This window comes from Pyrgilauda ruficollis, unplaced genomic scaffold (assembly GCF_017590135.1).
Source record: "Pyrgilauda ruficollis isolate IOZ18807 unplaced genomic scaffold, ASM1759013v1 scaffold2, whole genome shotgun sequence".
Taxonomy (NCBI): Eukaryota; Metazoa; Chordata; class Aves; order Passeriformes; family Passeridae; genus Pyrgilauda; species Pyrgilauda ruficollis.
Window position 1 is genome coordinate 8,539,703 of NW_024519206.1, and position 15,788 is coordinate 8,555,490.

Below are 15,788 nucleotides of genomic sequence, written 5' to 3' on the forward strand. Positions count from 1 at the left end.
TAAATTATTAGCGTTTTTTTTAAATGCCTCCTCTGGGCTCACATTGGAAAAATTGTCAGGGATTGCATTTACAGTAGATGTCAAGTTTAATTTTGTTAATTCCACACATCTGCCTTTTAATTTGACTTCCATTTTGAGTGCAAATGGAACATGTTCACATATAAACCTTTATATAATTAAGGTGAGTGTCACTTTTGTCAAGTGATTAAAAAGATTATTTTAGGTTTCAAATTACTGTCTCTTTCACTAGCATGACAAGTAAAATTGGAAAGCTGTACCAACCAGCGTGCCAATTTCAGTGCAATGAAATTGTTACATTACACCACTCAGAGAAATATTTAACAATTTTGAAATAAACCATTAACAACTTTCTAGTTACATTCTCCTATCTGCCAAAGTTAAAGCGATCATCTAGAATATATTTCAACGTGGTTTTGACTTCTGCATATCATGATTTCCTAACAGGACTAAAGGTCTTTTTTAACCTCTTTCTTCTTATCCTTTCGCCCTTTCCCCTTCTTAGCCCAAAAAGGCAAAGAAAAAAACACCCTAAACTCTGCTCCTACTTCATACTATGGAAAAATAATTGCGGTGAATCTACGCAATAATTTACTGCAGTACTTCCAAGGAAACTCTTGGGATTTAAAAAAAAAAATTTAAAGGATTTTACATAGTCTATTTTACTTTTAGTGTTCTAAGTTTAGATTGTATTGGGTTTTTTTCCAAAGAAAGCTTAAAATACTAAAAGCATATAAATATACACTAAAATATTTTAAATAAATAAAGAAGGAAATGCTAATTAATGTTAAGAGTTAAGAAGTTTAGCCAATGAAGTTTCTTCTAGATAAGTGCAACATTCCCGCTGGTTCCTCGCAGTTAAAGAGGCTGGAAACTCTCTGTTGCAAGCAAGAGTCCATCTGTGCCCTCTCCACCTCGCCTCCTCTTCTTCCACTAACGCACGCTCTGGATGTCAAATGGCTTCATTACTTAACAGTTGCATTAATTCAATCATGTCTAACTGTTCTGAGCTTGGGTTTTCCTGCTGTTCCTCACACTGCATGGAACAGCAAAGCTTTTGGGATTTTCCCCTACTCTCCCCTACAGCTATTCAAGGCAGCCAATAGATTAGGCTCTAATGGATAGGTGACAATTTTTCATCTGTATTCACTATTACCGCAGTTTTATTGCTGAAGCTCATTTTTAGAAGTGCAAACATTTAAATGAAAATACATGCTGACACTTTCGTTAAATATGCAACATTACAGTGTGTAACTAGAAAGATTAAAAGTTATTGTGCACATTACTTCAATTTTAGTATTTATCCAGAGAACAACAAATTCCCTTACTAAAACTTTACTGTTTGCAATAATCGGAATATTACTACCCAACTTGTAATATAATTAAAAATAAAAATGTTACGTTCCCTGTTTTGATACAACTGGGTTTTTTGCAAGAAAAAGACCAATCTTCTGTTTAAGAAATAGTAAATATTTTCAGTGTCAAATTTTCTTCTCAAATGAACAGCCAAGAGTCAAGATTATTTCTTCATCCTCTCCCACACCTGGCTTTGCCACCGCTGCTCATCATTACATGAAATTAGGAAGCGAAATGTTTAATTTTGAACTAACCTTCATTCTACTACCCTTTATTTCCAGGGCTAACAGCTACTTTATTATATAGAAGAAGTATCAGCAAGAGACAGAAAGTTTCATTCCATGTAACCTTTTCTTGAGTGGCCCAAGTACTTAACTTGCTGTGAAAAATAAAGAGGCTACCTTCACAGATGCACACTTTTTCTGATAACATCCTTGCAATAAAACCCAGTCTGAATCATGTTCTAGTTAAAGGATATGGAATTTTGGTCAAATTTAAAAGAAGCACTTGAGCATCTTGGATAGCAATGGGAAATAAGAGATGCAAGCCCCAGTTTCTGCTACTGTCTTGAATATAAAAGTGACATACTCATCTTTAATACAAATTCCAAGGAAGTGATCCTTTTCCTTTGTAAGAATCCATATTGACTTGTATCCAAGCTAATTTATTTAAGGACAGAAAGCAAGATGAAAAGATAAAAGCATTTTGGATCACCTTAGGTGGCTGAAACAAGGCCAGGCTTGACAGGATTGCCTAAGGTGATCTAAAGTGAGAGAATAAAGTAATCCCTCTAACTCTATCTTGAATGCAAGCCAATGAGATAATCTAGACTGTTCTACATTCAGCCTCTAAATAAACAGATTACATCTACTTCAAGTTTTTCTGGTGCAAAATAGTGGCAAAGGGGAGTGAGGTGGAAGCCTGCAAAATCTTTAGCACATGAAAAAAAAAAGGTTTGTTCTCCTATATGGCTCAAAATAATGAGGTCACATGTGCTAAGTCAAGAAACTGTTATTGCCTATTTCATTTGTGACTACTGCTCAAGCAGCATCTTAAACTTTTTACTTTCCTGTAGGAAAGAAGTTATCTAAAAGTTCTTTTCACCTTTTTCTTTTTTTTTTCCACTACTAAAGAAACCTGATTCCACTGAAAGAACGTTAAGAATCATAAGCTTTGCCTTGAGAACAATTTCAACCACTCCAGCTTCTAATATTTATCTGTATGGAAATTTAGCTGTATGCATTAAATGAGTCTCTCTCCACAAGAATCAGATCTAGTGCTCATCTCTTTATGATTCTAATAAAAACACGCCAGCAGAGCTCACAGATACTACAGAAACAGTTGCATGGGGCACGTTTTTAAAAAGGTTTCTTCATACCTTAAGAGCTAAGCTTTTGGAAGGCAGAGAAGAAATTTCTTTAGCTCTAAGCTGTTCTTCCATGGTAATGGTAATTTCAGCTCAGCTTCTCTTCTACCAAGTAATAAGCATCTGCCTACTCCTGGAACTTAAATCTCCATTACACTTACCCAATTTATATCATATACTATAAAAAAAATAAAAATTATTTATATAAACACTATTTTGCACAGAGTCTTCTTTTCAAAGGCAATGCATTATTGTCTATGATATTTACAGGGAGAACAAGTGGAAAAGATGGGTTATAAGAGGTCTGATGAACAATGATTACTTCTCCTAAACTAAATCCATTCTTTTTTTCTATAGAGATACCAAGCAATTTCATAGCAGTGGCTGTGTGCAAAACAGTTTGTGCAATCTTGAATAGACAGAATCAGCTTAAAAAAGAATAAATACAAAAAAGATGCACAATGATACAGTTTCTGCTTTGGAAAATCTCACTACCTTCAAACAATAGCCCCACTATAACAAAAAGTGAAATGAAGTAAAAGTGCACAGTTTTTGCAAATACAGAAGTGTCGAAGACATGAAGGTATAAAGTAAGACAAATTATATAAAATTTGGAACATTTTGGAACTGCACATTGCAGCAGCAGTCATTGAGCTTTACTGTTTAGCTTTTTCCTAAACAACTCATCACATGTAAACAGCAGACAACACCTTCAAATTTTATACTGACAAAAATACTAAGATTTTTTGTTTCTATCACTTGATTACTTGCTTGCAAACAACAATAAGCAAATAATTATTTTCAAGCAAATTCCTTAAAATCAGTAGTTTCTTCTAAACAGACTGTTAAACCATACATTTCAATACTTATCAGCAGGATGTGGGATTTTTTTTTCACTGAGAGTTAAACATTTTATATATGTTTATACATATTTCACATACACACAAATATTATATATACACACACAAAATCCAGTACTGCAGTAAGTTTACTGCAGAAAGATTTAGCCACTAATTTCCGATCAACCTTTTAGTACTCTGGCTTTGTTAGGCTATAAAATTAGACATCAAAGAGTTTTGTTAAGTTCTTTAACCCATTGGTAATATTATGTTGCTATTTGCAGCAAAATTTTCAGCATTATTCCACTAAAGTTAAGATGCAACCGCTTTGGATGCAGTATTCTTTGACAGTACATACCACAATCTAATACATCCCAAATACACAACATTCCTCATCTAGATGAAAAAGTTACTCTAAAAATACTAAGCTAAAAACATAACTTTAGAATATTTTTATCAAGGACTGTACTAAATATAAAGATTGACTCTACTTGCCTTATTAGGTCAGGTTACAAATCTGAAAGAATACAAGTGGAAGACACAAATTCACATTATCTATCATAATTGCCAGGAATCCTCCAGTAACAGACATACCCAGCAAGACTAAAAATTGATTTCCACATTGTCCCTAGTCATAAAGGCTGCTGTCTGTTAATACAGTCAGTCATACCACCTACCCTTGTAGAATTATTTTGGCAAATTAAATAATGTGGTTAAAAACATCCCTACCCTTTTTACTACCCCTGAAAAAAGTTTGTTGGGTTTTTTTTTTGGCTTGTTTGTTTTTTAATTTACTAAAAAGGAGGAGAAAAGCTGTAAGCAATAATGCAGTGTTCATGAAGGAAAACCACATTGAGTTTCTCATCTGTAATGCAAAACGTCACCTTTATTGAAGACAGTACGATAATTGCTATCATGGAATCCAAAAAAACAAAGTTTAACAGAAAGCCACCATAAATAATTTCTCAGACTGTACTGGCAGCCAAAGACCATCAGGAAGAAAGAAGGTCCAGGCCAAGGAGAAAGGAAAAATATATGCCAGTCAGCATCACCTCAGTCCCCAAGAAGGTTGCAAGCAAGGAAAAGATTTACCAAGTGCGAATCATGCCTGACCAACCCAGCTGCTTTCTATGATGAGGCAAGTGATGCTGAGGACAAGGGCGAGGCCTTAGATGATGTGTGCACTTTGCCTTGAGCACAATATCCCACAGCTTCCCTATCACTAAATTGCTGAGGTACAGGCTGGATGAGTATACTAAAAGGTGAGTGAAAAATGCCAGATGCAAACACATGATCAGTGGTACAGAGTACAGTGTGCAGTCAGTGACTAGGTGGGAGCCTTTACACATCAAAAAGGGACTGATGATGCCTGAGCAATGCGGGTGATGTGACACAGTGAACTCTCAGTAAAAGGGGGCACAGAATCCTGCTGGAGAAGGGGGCTGACAGGAACCTCATCGAGTTCAATAAGAACAAGCACAGGTTTGCATCTGGGGTGGACTAACCCTGGGTCACAATAGTCTGAGGCCCACCCTCTGCAAGGCAGCTCTGCCGAAAGACACCCCAAGGTGGGCTCTAAGGTGAACACGTGTCAGCAGCATGCCGTTGTAGCAAAGGTGGCCAACAGTATTCCACCCTCTGTCAGCATTAGTGTCACCAGCAGAGACAGCAAAGTGAACCTTCCTCTCCATTTGGAACCATTCCTCTCCATCCCTGGAGTCCTGTGTCCAGTTTTGGTCTTCCTGTTACAATACAAATCCATCTGGAAACCAATAAACAAAATCCAACTCTACCACGAAGGATTTTGTGCTAAAATAAAATATATCTATATTATAAAGCCACACACTGACTACACAGAAACAAGTAGTCTCTAGAACCTTACCACCAAAATAATAAAGGGCATCTACTGCCTAAATACTGGATTCTGAAGAAACAGCTACCAACAACTGTATTCATGGATTTAACTATTTTGGCAGAATTGTTTTGTTCTTTTAATTCCAAGAGCTCAGTCACTGCCAGCATTGTGAACTAGCTTCAGTTTCGACTCCTACTTGCAATGATCACCCCTTCACTGTAACTGATTTCTTGTCAAAAATGTACTGATAGTTTCACAACAGTTCTTAAAACGATATAGTGCTTTTTAATCAGCATAATAATCTACAACCTGGAAAATTAAATGGATATTAAAAACAGAACTCCAAAGATCAGAGTATGCACCACAAAGAAGTTGTTGTCAGTACACAATTAACAAGTAGGATCCCAAGGTGTAAATATAGTCCATTTTTATAAAACTTAAAACCCCTGACAGAATACTAGCACCTTGCTCTGAAGATCGTGATGTTACTCTACTGTTTTCTTCAAAAGTTTAAATTATATGCAGTTCTCTGAGTGCCACAGATTTTCTCCAGTTAAATAAATAAAATATAGAAACTCTGATACAACCACTATTTCACCACAAATTCCCAGTGGTCTCTGAGAGTACATCTGAACTCCTACACTGCCAAATTTTGTATGAAGTATGCTTACTGGATGAAGACAAAATAACTATGGAGACAGCTGTTATACAAAGTGATGCAAACCTTTACAAAGCTAGAGTAAGCCTAAAAACTTACTGTTCCTCTCAGCTGTTTTTCTGGACAGAATATCACCCAGTTAGACAAAGTAAAGCAAGAGAAAGAGATCAGTTCAGTGTCAGCAAGTTTTCCAATAGTTCACAGTATACAAAAAATCTGCAACCTCTTCAGTAAGCAGCTGATGCCTAAATCTTCACAGAATGGACAGTGCCAACACAGAAAATTAGCACTCAAGATTTTGCTTTGATCAGCGAAGGAGAAATTGTTTAAATATTACCGTCTTTTTCCAATGGGACAAATGTAATGGGAATGTAACAGAAACAAATAAAATCTTTATCCTTCATGTATTTAATATCCCCCTTTTCCAATACCTCCTGCAGTCTTTATTGTTTGTGTGCTTTACCTGTTTGTTTTCCAGAGATGTTTGGCCCCCCCATCCCTTTCAGGAAGGCTTCCTCACTCCATGAATCTCTTCCGCAGTCCTCTCTGCACTTTTGCCTTTCCCTTAACACCACTTCTGAGAAAACTGTGCTTACTGCCTGCACAACCCTGAGAAATTCCACAGGTTTTATGGAGTGGTTTGCTACAGAACACTGCTGGCAGCATTGCAGGTAAGTCTAAGTAGAGAGAAGCCTCCTACAACTTCTTCCAAGACTCTGGTCCATCACCCCTGTCCATCTGGCCACTCCGTGGAAGAAGAGAACCTGTAGAGTACCCTAGATGAATCTTCTAGCTTCAAGTAATCATCTTCTTCCTTGTACAAAATCTGGGCCCAGAATCAGCATGCCAACTATTTCCTGGATATCTCCCAGGTTCACATACTACCTCTCTCATGAAGACACAGAAGAGAGAAAGGAAGTGTGCATACCTACAAAAAACATTTACATAAAGGGACAGTTTTTTTGAACTTGCTGGAATACTTCATTCTCATACATAAGGGCACGGAAAACTTCCAACAAATTTCAATGAATTTGGAGAGGAAGGAAACCACAGAAATGGTACATCAACTCTTGCCACTTCTAGATTACAGACTGAAACTAATTATAGATTAAACTAATAGAGTCATTTGAATATCCAGCTCCCAGGGCAAGTTCAGAGAAAGTATCTAAAAACTTCAATCATTGCCACATGGCCAAGAACAAAAAAAGAAACCTAACTGGAACTACCAAACCTTATTTGTAATTTTTTCTGGAGGCAGAGATGCAATCAGAAGTCACAGAAGGGATAGTGACAGTCCCTGTTTTCAAAAGAACGGGAATTATTTTGGGTATTGACTCGTTTTAGATCTACACAGAAGGAAATGCAGACTAACACTATGCACTTCCCAAGCACTGAAACCATGCAGCTGTTGATTTGGCAACTTATCCTGTGTTCCCACCCTCATATCCCTCCACAAGACTGGTTCACCAAGGCAAAAGTATCCTTCATGCAGTTGCTACTTAGCTGCTAGACCTGAAACAAGAAGCTGTCAGACCAGCTTGCGTCTGGTGGAGGGGAGAAAACCACTTTAGTAGCAGCCAAACTAGACCCAGTGAAGTCAAACATGAAATGGCACTCCTAGCATCTTAAATACCTTTATGCATGGACAATATCGAAAGAAAAATATATGGCCATCCCAGTGACAGCAGCAGGAAAACAAAAATATATAAAGAAAATAATAAGGAATAGGACAATACAAAAGAGAAACAAAAGAATGAACAAAAGAAAAACCACATAGCCAGCAAGGTGGAAGCATTCATAGACCAACCCAGGAACACAACTCTACACAGAAACAATGCAGCTACTTTTATCACTGAAAAACAAAAAAAAACATTTGGCATAATGCATCAAAAAACAGAGAAAAAAAGGAAACTAGAGTTCTGGGCAATTCTCTAGAAATCTAGAGAGAAAAAAAAGACTGCAAGCATCATGTTATATTGAGATTGCTAAAAGAGAAAAAATATTTCAAACAAATAAGGATGCCAGTAAAATAAAGCACAATTAGAAGAAACAGTGATTGGCAACAGCCAACCATCATTAATTGGAGAATTCAATAAAGGAAAATCACCAATAAAGTAAGAGCTTAGAAACATTCATAGACATATTGTTTGCTGTTGGTGTCACTATTTGCTAACTCATAATCTTAATAAGAATTTTTAATAAGAAGCTGCAGTAGAGCAACTGCCAACTGAAAGACAGACCGCTACCATTTAAAGTCCAGACCTTAAAAACAACTTAAAGAATTGAACATAAAATTTATTTCAAAGTTTTAAGCACACATGCAAGTTAAGCATGAAGCACTAAAGAAGAAATTAAGTACATAGTTGTAAGAACATAAAGCAAGGTACCAGTATTAAGTGCTCGTATACAGAAAGTAAGGACAAATTATTTTTAACACCTACTTCACTCTATTCAATTCAGAAAAAATGCTGACTCTGAAGGGAAAAAGCTTTGGTAAATGTGAAAATTTTAAATAAAACTTTATCCTCCTAGCCTAATGTTATAAACAAATAACTATCAAAACAATAAAAATTATATTCACAGAAACAAATTTGTTCTCCACAAGACTCTTTAAATTTTATAGAAGAAATAAACAAGCATAAAAAGTAATTACCATTTCATTATATGTACCATCAAATTAAATTTGTAATTCAGGCATTAAATTACAAGATTTAAATTTCCACAGTATATGATTTTGCTTTACAAAGTTAATGAAATTTCCATTTGTTAGCATTATGATCAAAAATACTAATTTGAGTATATAAGCTATAAAAAATAGTATTTTTCTTCCAAGTATGTTAAAAGAGGTTGGATACTTCAATCCCCAATAGGTTTCATTAAAAATTAAGGTATCTATCAGTAACAAATATACCAAGATATGCCAGGGGAGAGGGGAACAGAACTACAACCACTTGCATAGATTTTTAGAAAAAAAAAATAAATAAAAAGCACACAAATACAGATAAACACAGATGTGATTTGAAGAACAAAGAGGTCCTTCAGTGAATAAGGAATATATATAATTTTTACTGATTCCATTATTTTCAAGGTATCACAAAAAATCATTATATAGGCTTCAGAAAAGTAAGCTGATACAACAGTATGAAACACCACAACCTCTGGGGAAACCCAACCTAAACAAATTTTTGATTTATTATAATGGACATGGAATGTAAAGGTTTAAGCAGGCCTCACAAAGGAGAAAAGACCCAAGACTCAGAGATATCTCAGCCTGCATCAGCCATTGTTAGAACAGCAGCAGGACAACAAGGCTCCCTCATCTCTCCAAGTCAGACAGTTCCAAGATCATTCTGACAACCAGCAAGACTTCAAAGCAATCACTCTTTTTACAGTAACACAGGTTGCATTCTTGTTTCCCAAGGCATGTACACCACCAGATTTTCAATTCATCTGTGTAGTCTGGAATGCCAAATCCTGAATAAGGGGTGACTGGGAACACCATGCACATTTGTTCCCCATTGCTTTTAGTATCACTTAAGAGGTAGGTGGAAATCATTCCAAGTCTGAGGCACTGTTGCATAATCAGCTGGACAGCTGCTGCGAGAATTTTGCTATTCTAGACTACTTTCTACTTGGCCTTGTATAACAGCGCTGACTGGAAGAGTGGAAATGCAGGGTGCCCTACAGGATATGTAGCAATTCAAACTTCCTGCTCAAGTTCATTCCTTTATATCACAAGAGATAGCCTAACCTGCACTGGCTTAGAGGCACCAGCAGAAGTGCTGAGTAGTCATTCTCTAAAATGGCAAAAATATACTGATGAACAAGAATCTTACAATAGTGACAGTTCTGAAATCAAAAGATTCTGACACAAACAGATATGATGAAAATAGAACCAGGATCACCCCCTTCCTCCAAGAAGCATGAGATTAAGGGAAGAACTACAAAGGAACAGACATAAAAGATTTAAAAAATAACATTGTAACAAAAGCAAAACTGCATTTAAGCAGTTAATACTCTTCCAAGAATGTTCCCAAACTTATGAACGTTCTTGGAAAGAAAATGCATGCAAAGCTTGTCCTCCTACTCAGAACTCCAACCACAATGGGATACTGAATTAAGCATTTCAGACATTAATGGTACCTGTGAACTTTTGATTAGGCCATATCAGCCCTCACACGAGCATAGTGCCATTTCCACCTGTGAAATAAAGAAAAAGTTCTCGAAATTTAGTATTTCTAATTATCCAAAAATCCTTCCATGTGAAGTTGAAGAAAGCATATTACACAAGCCATCTGATGCATGAAGAGATTTAATGGGATTCAAGCCAGCAGAGATGATTTTATTTCCGTCTCCTGCTGGCAACTAGTGGACTGACAAACTGGTGAGGTTCAAATCAAATTAGTCTTGTGTTCACTGTCTGAGAAAATAGGCAAAACAGCAGGACTGAAAAGATCTCAGCATCACTGGTAGAACAGCTTCAAAATAAACTACTGTACTAACCACTATGGTCAAATTCTATATTCCATGCCAGGAAATCACGAATCTTTCATAACATCCCACTTGAAAAAAAACTAGTTAAAAATTGGTGGGACTTCTTAAATGTTTGTAAAATGTCAGCATTAGAATGCAGCAATAAATTTGACTCACACTATTTTAACTGCAACACTGAGATCACATCGCATTCCACAGAGAACACAAAGTCAACCAACATTGCAACTTCTTCAGAAATCCATCTCCACTCTCTCAGAATTTTACAGCCACTCCTGTTTTAGAGCAATAATAATCTTTAACAGATCCTCTCAAACTATGACAGAGTAGGAACTGACCTCTTGTCCAAAACAAATGGTAGTTATACAAGGAGTCCCCCTGGCCGAACATATCAATCATCTGTGCTTACTCACAGTACAAACAAACACACATTTCACCTCAAACTTGTAAATCACCATCATGCCATCATCATTTTGAGGTGTGATCCCACAGAAATTATGTAAACAAGGTTAGAGTGCTCTTGTTTGAACTTGTCAATATGTTTACATCATTAAATAATGCCTTGTTCTATTACTTCAGAAATCAGAGTATCAGGCCTAAGCTTACAATGCCTTGTACTTCTTGAAGGTTCTTGCTCACATAACTGCAAGTGCCAACTGCAATTGATTTTGCTATCATTCCAGCCTTGGCATTCTCAACCAAGCAATGGGGAAAACTGCTAGTGAGACTGCTAAATATTAATACTTTCACTGTTGCAAATAACTTAGATACAATATCAATGACTTCTCTTTTCTAATAATAGCAATTCTGCCAGTGCTAGCTCAAAGAAAACATGCTTTGTCATCTTTGTAAGGGTGGGGAGAAGACAACAAACATATTTAAAAGAGAGATAACTCCCTAGAGTGCAACCAGACAGAGGAAATCATAATTTGGAGCTCCTTCAGCTATCTAACCCAACAAGTTATTACTATTTTTGTTGCAGTAAGGAACTTCATGCTTTTCTTCTTCCACGATGTTTCAGGGAACAGTCCAGACTGATATTTTAGAGTTGTTGCAGAACTCTGCATTCAGCCTCAGCAGTTTAGGCCCAACTGTACACTCTAAGAATAGTCCTGAGTGTTTACACACTGTTTTACTAGCAAAATATTTAAAAGCAAGTACTTAGGAATATATGATAACTGCTCTTTGCAAAAGGTTAGTTTTCTTAATTTTATCATTTCTCACTTACTTTCAACTGACACTTCATAAATTATAGAGTTATTAAAAGAGCTGTAATAGGAACAATTAGGGACACAACACAGACCAGCTGCAGTGGAAACCTCATTGACAGAAAACACTGAAGGAGAAAGAGGCTTTTTACCTCCCAAGGGCTTGCAGCTAATGCTCCTACTAGATCTCATCTAGCAAAACACTGGCACTAAAGAAAGCCCCAGCACACAAGTTTCACAAAAGGACAGAAAACTTTTTCATTTCAGCACCCTGGTGAATTTCTACACATTTGAAAATGGCTCTACCAGCAGAACATAGTTCAGACATAAGAAGCACCAGAGCAATCTGCCACTGGCATGTATCAAGGAACAGAAAAAGTTAATGCTACAGTACATCAAGCAGTTAACTGTGTTCTGCATCTTTCAGAGCTGTACTAATATATTTACAATGTGCTACTGTTGCAGAAAGGCTAATTCACTATTATTCTAGAGCAAGTTAAACTGCTGAGTCAACCTTCATTCTTAAAAATAAGGCTAATTTGCTTGGTTTTGCTTAGAAACAGTTCTCAATGGCTAGTAGTTAACAAAATTTAACCAAAAAAAAGAAAAGATTGCTAAACCTCTCTTATAAACAAAATGTAGATTGTTTAATGGAAAGGAAATACTGCATATAGTTAGTGAATTATCATCATCAGCTGCAATAACAAGAAATACCAACACGTCAGAGGTCATTTAGTATGGCTCACTTTTAGTTGTGGATAAGAAAAAAAAAAAGTCAAATTTCAAAGATCCTCTCAACTGTCACTAGTACTGCAACAAGTTACTCTTGCTAAGCTGAGAATTAGGTTTTGAAAAACTCAGCTGCTGATAAATTCTGAAGTCCTCCCTAAGCATCTCAAAGTAGTTTAATGAGTAGCTGGGGAAGAAAAAAAAGGAGCCTAGTTCTCAGCTGAGATAAAGTGCCCTCTTCAGAGACAACACAGGCTACAAATGCAGACAGCACAGACCATCAATTTGAAAAACATCTACAACTTCTTGTAAATTAAGCCAAAATCCTACTGAATATTTGGTCCATCAGAATATAAGACACTACTGACCACCAAGAGCCAGAGCTGTAAAACACCAACTGCTTCCCTCAGTCCGTGCAGGGCAGTTACCATAGCACAAGAGGTGAGCATGACAAAGCCAGTTGTCCAAAAAGACAAGAGAAAGACCATTGCAATTTGTGTCCACCATGGCCTCACCAGACGAGAAAGTGCTGAGGCAGTAAGTCGCACGGGAACAGGCCACACGGGCCTGGAAAGCAGAGGAGACATCTGACGAACAAGAAAAGGGGAACAAGTGAAAAGGCACGGAATGGCCAACACAAAAGACTAGGGAAACGATCACCACAGCAGGACTCTGAATACATGCCGACAGAATGTCTTCAACACTACTGCAGAAATTAGTTTTATGGTGAAAAATTTGGAAACGGCATTTGCTAGTTAGGTAAATAAGTGTATGTGCTTGGCATCCAACAGCACGGGTTTTGAATGCAACTAAAATAAGATGGGCAGAAAGGGCCAAAAAAACAACACGCAGAGTATTTTTTCCTGACAGGAAGTGTGATCTTCCCCTGAAATTACTGATTACAAAGTCCTAATCCTAACTGCATTCACACAAAACTGAAACAAATCTGCTGGGGTCTGCATATACCAATGCAGTTAAAGGATGTAGGAAATTGACCTTGAAAAACTCAACACTATGTAACTGCATGATAACAATAATGTAAAACCTGATCTGCCCTTCCTTCATTCTTAAACATATTTAAGAAAAAATGCTTTCTATATTGGTAAGTTATAAAACTAGCAGCTATAGTAGGGGAAGTGGATCTAAATTTTTAATGGATAAAAACAAAATTACAGTGATTCTGGCCACTCTAGACAGTAGCAAACCTGACAAGGCCATAAATATCCAGCACCAAAAACTAGCACAGTTTTTGCTTCTAACATCAGTTCACCAAACAGTCAATGTCAATTTTCATATATAAAGAAATCACATATCAGAAGACTTGAAACAATACGCATATTCTTCCAAAGTGTGGTAAGGGTTCATGGGAGCAACTGTGTCCAGTTTTCCCAGGCTGTTGTAGCTACCAAGTCGTCATCAGAACACCCAGAAAAGGGCACTGAGAAAGGACTCCTCCAGTCCACCTTAGGTGGGTAATCCTGACAGCCTAGAGCTGTCTGACAGCCCAAAGAAATCCCCACAACTGCTTTTCAGGCAGGCAAGGCCTGAAGTTTTGCTAGACTCCCTTAAAATTTAAATTCATCTCAAGACTGCAATACTTCACCTTGAAGCATCTTGTCTACAAATAACATATGTACAGGAACTAGAAGTAGGGAACATCAGAACCCTCTCCTCCTGACCCCAAGGATAAGTGTCGTAACTGGTCATCACATGTGAAATCATTAAGCTTTATCTCAAAAAGCCAATGGATTGTCATCCACACTGCTATTCACAGAATTTCAACACTGTTAAAAAAAGAAAATTCAGTCCATGATAACATGTCTTGGATGGGCACACACAGCCACCACCAAAAGGAACAAACAGTCCAGTAGGAGGCACCGACCCAGAACGTTCTATGCTGCCCTTAAAATAATCTAAATTACTATGGCTAACAGTCATAGCCATCGCACTCACCAGCTCTCTTTAATGCAGCTTATTAATCCTGACCACCCACCAAATACCCTGAATTCAAAAATAGGTCATATATTTTTACAGGTTTAACTCATTCTGCAAATTTTACCCTCCTGGGGAAATCTGAGAGCTCATGGCTCCACAGAACTGCTTTCTAAAACTTTGAAATGATACAAATTAAAACATGGAAGATACTGTTTAATATCATTCAGGAAAGTAAAGCTGAAATGTTCAGGCGCTGGAAAGCCTTTACCCTGAAAGACTTAAGACAACTCACTTTTGGATTAATAACCTCCACTGTGGAATAATATGACAAATTACAGAACATGGCTAACGCAGTCATTGTGTTGCAGTAGTATCTGCACTCAGGACACCTTGCTGACATTAAAAATAGAAAATCAATTGCTCTTTGTAGACAAAACAGAATACGGGGTAAAGTCTAATTTCCAGCAACTGGAAAGCACTGCCAGACTCCACCTTTTAGAATGCCTTTGGACACAGCAGACATTTATAGCCCACACTGATCCTCAAATACCTGCCTGCCTCACAGTCGAGCTGCTTCGGGACAGAATCCTCCCTCCACCAGGCAGAGGTGAACCGGGGCAGCCAACTTCTAAGCATTACCTAGTGACACAAACTCCTGCAAGCACAGCCGAACCGCTCCGCTTAAACCCTCCAAGAAAACAAACACGGAGCCTTTACGAAGCCACCGCGGAGAAGGAGGCCAGCGGGGCTGAAGCCGGAGCGGGGCCCAGGCGGGGGCATCTCCCCGGCGCGGCCCAGGGCCGAGGCGGGTTCCCCTCACCAGGTGCGCTCCGCTCCTGCACACACGGGCCCGCCGCGGGGGCGCGGCCCCACGGGCCCTCACCGGGCAGCACAGCCCGGCCGCCAGCGGACCGCGTCGGAACAGGGACCGGGCCCAGCCGCCGCACGGAGCGGACACGGCGGGCCGGGCTCTCGTCCCGCCCTGCCGGGAGAGGACGGAGGCTGATAAGAGGGGCCCGGCGCTGCCCTGGGCGAGCCGGCCAGTGGCTCTGCCCTCCGCGGCCAAGGGGAAAACTGCCAGCCGCCGAGACAACTCGAAGGCCCCGGCGGAGGGCTGAGCCATGGCACTGAGCGCTGAGCGCTCGGGCAGGCAGCGAGCGGCTCCCCGCGCTCCCGCACCTCCTCGGCAGCGCTCTTACCTCTGTTAACATTATTACCCCGCTGCGCTGCGGCGGCGCCTCGGCGGCTCTAGCCCCGCAGCATGGTGAAGCCTGGCGGCCGCGCGGAAAGCTACCCCGCACCCCGCGGGGAGGCGAGGCGAGGCGAGGCGAGG

The 15,788-nt window shown here is 38.7% G+C and overlaps 1 protein-coding gene across 5 annotated transcripts in view; it reads right to left on the minus strand.

Moving 5' to 3' along the window:
• The window catches only part of SNX13 (sorting nexin 13), a 64,871-nt gene extending 49,090 nt beyond the window's left edge, over positions 1 to 15,781 (minus strand). For 4 of the 5 annotated variants that reach the window (XR_005955016.1, XM_041466376.1, XM_041466377.1 and 1 more), the window contains exon 1: positions 15,655 to 15,778. Coding sequence is in view for 4 of the 5 variants with exons in the window: in XM_041466376.1 (XP_041322310.1) it covers positions 15,655 to 15,666 (12 nt within the window). In the remaining variant the exon portion in view is untranslated. Of the gene's footprint in view, positions 1 to 15,654 lie in introns of all 5 variants that reach the window. The other variant, XM_041466375.1, reaches the window with a different exon arrangement.
• Positions 15,782 to 15,788: the final 7 nt, after the last annotated feature.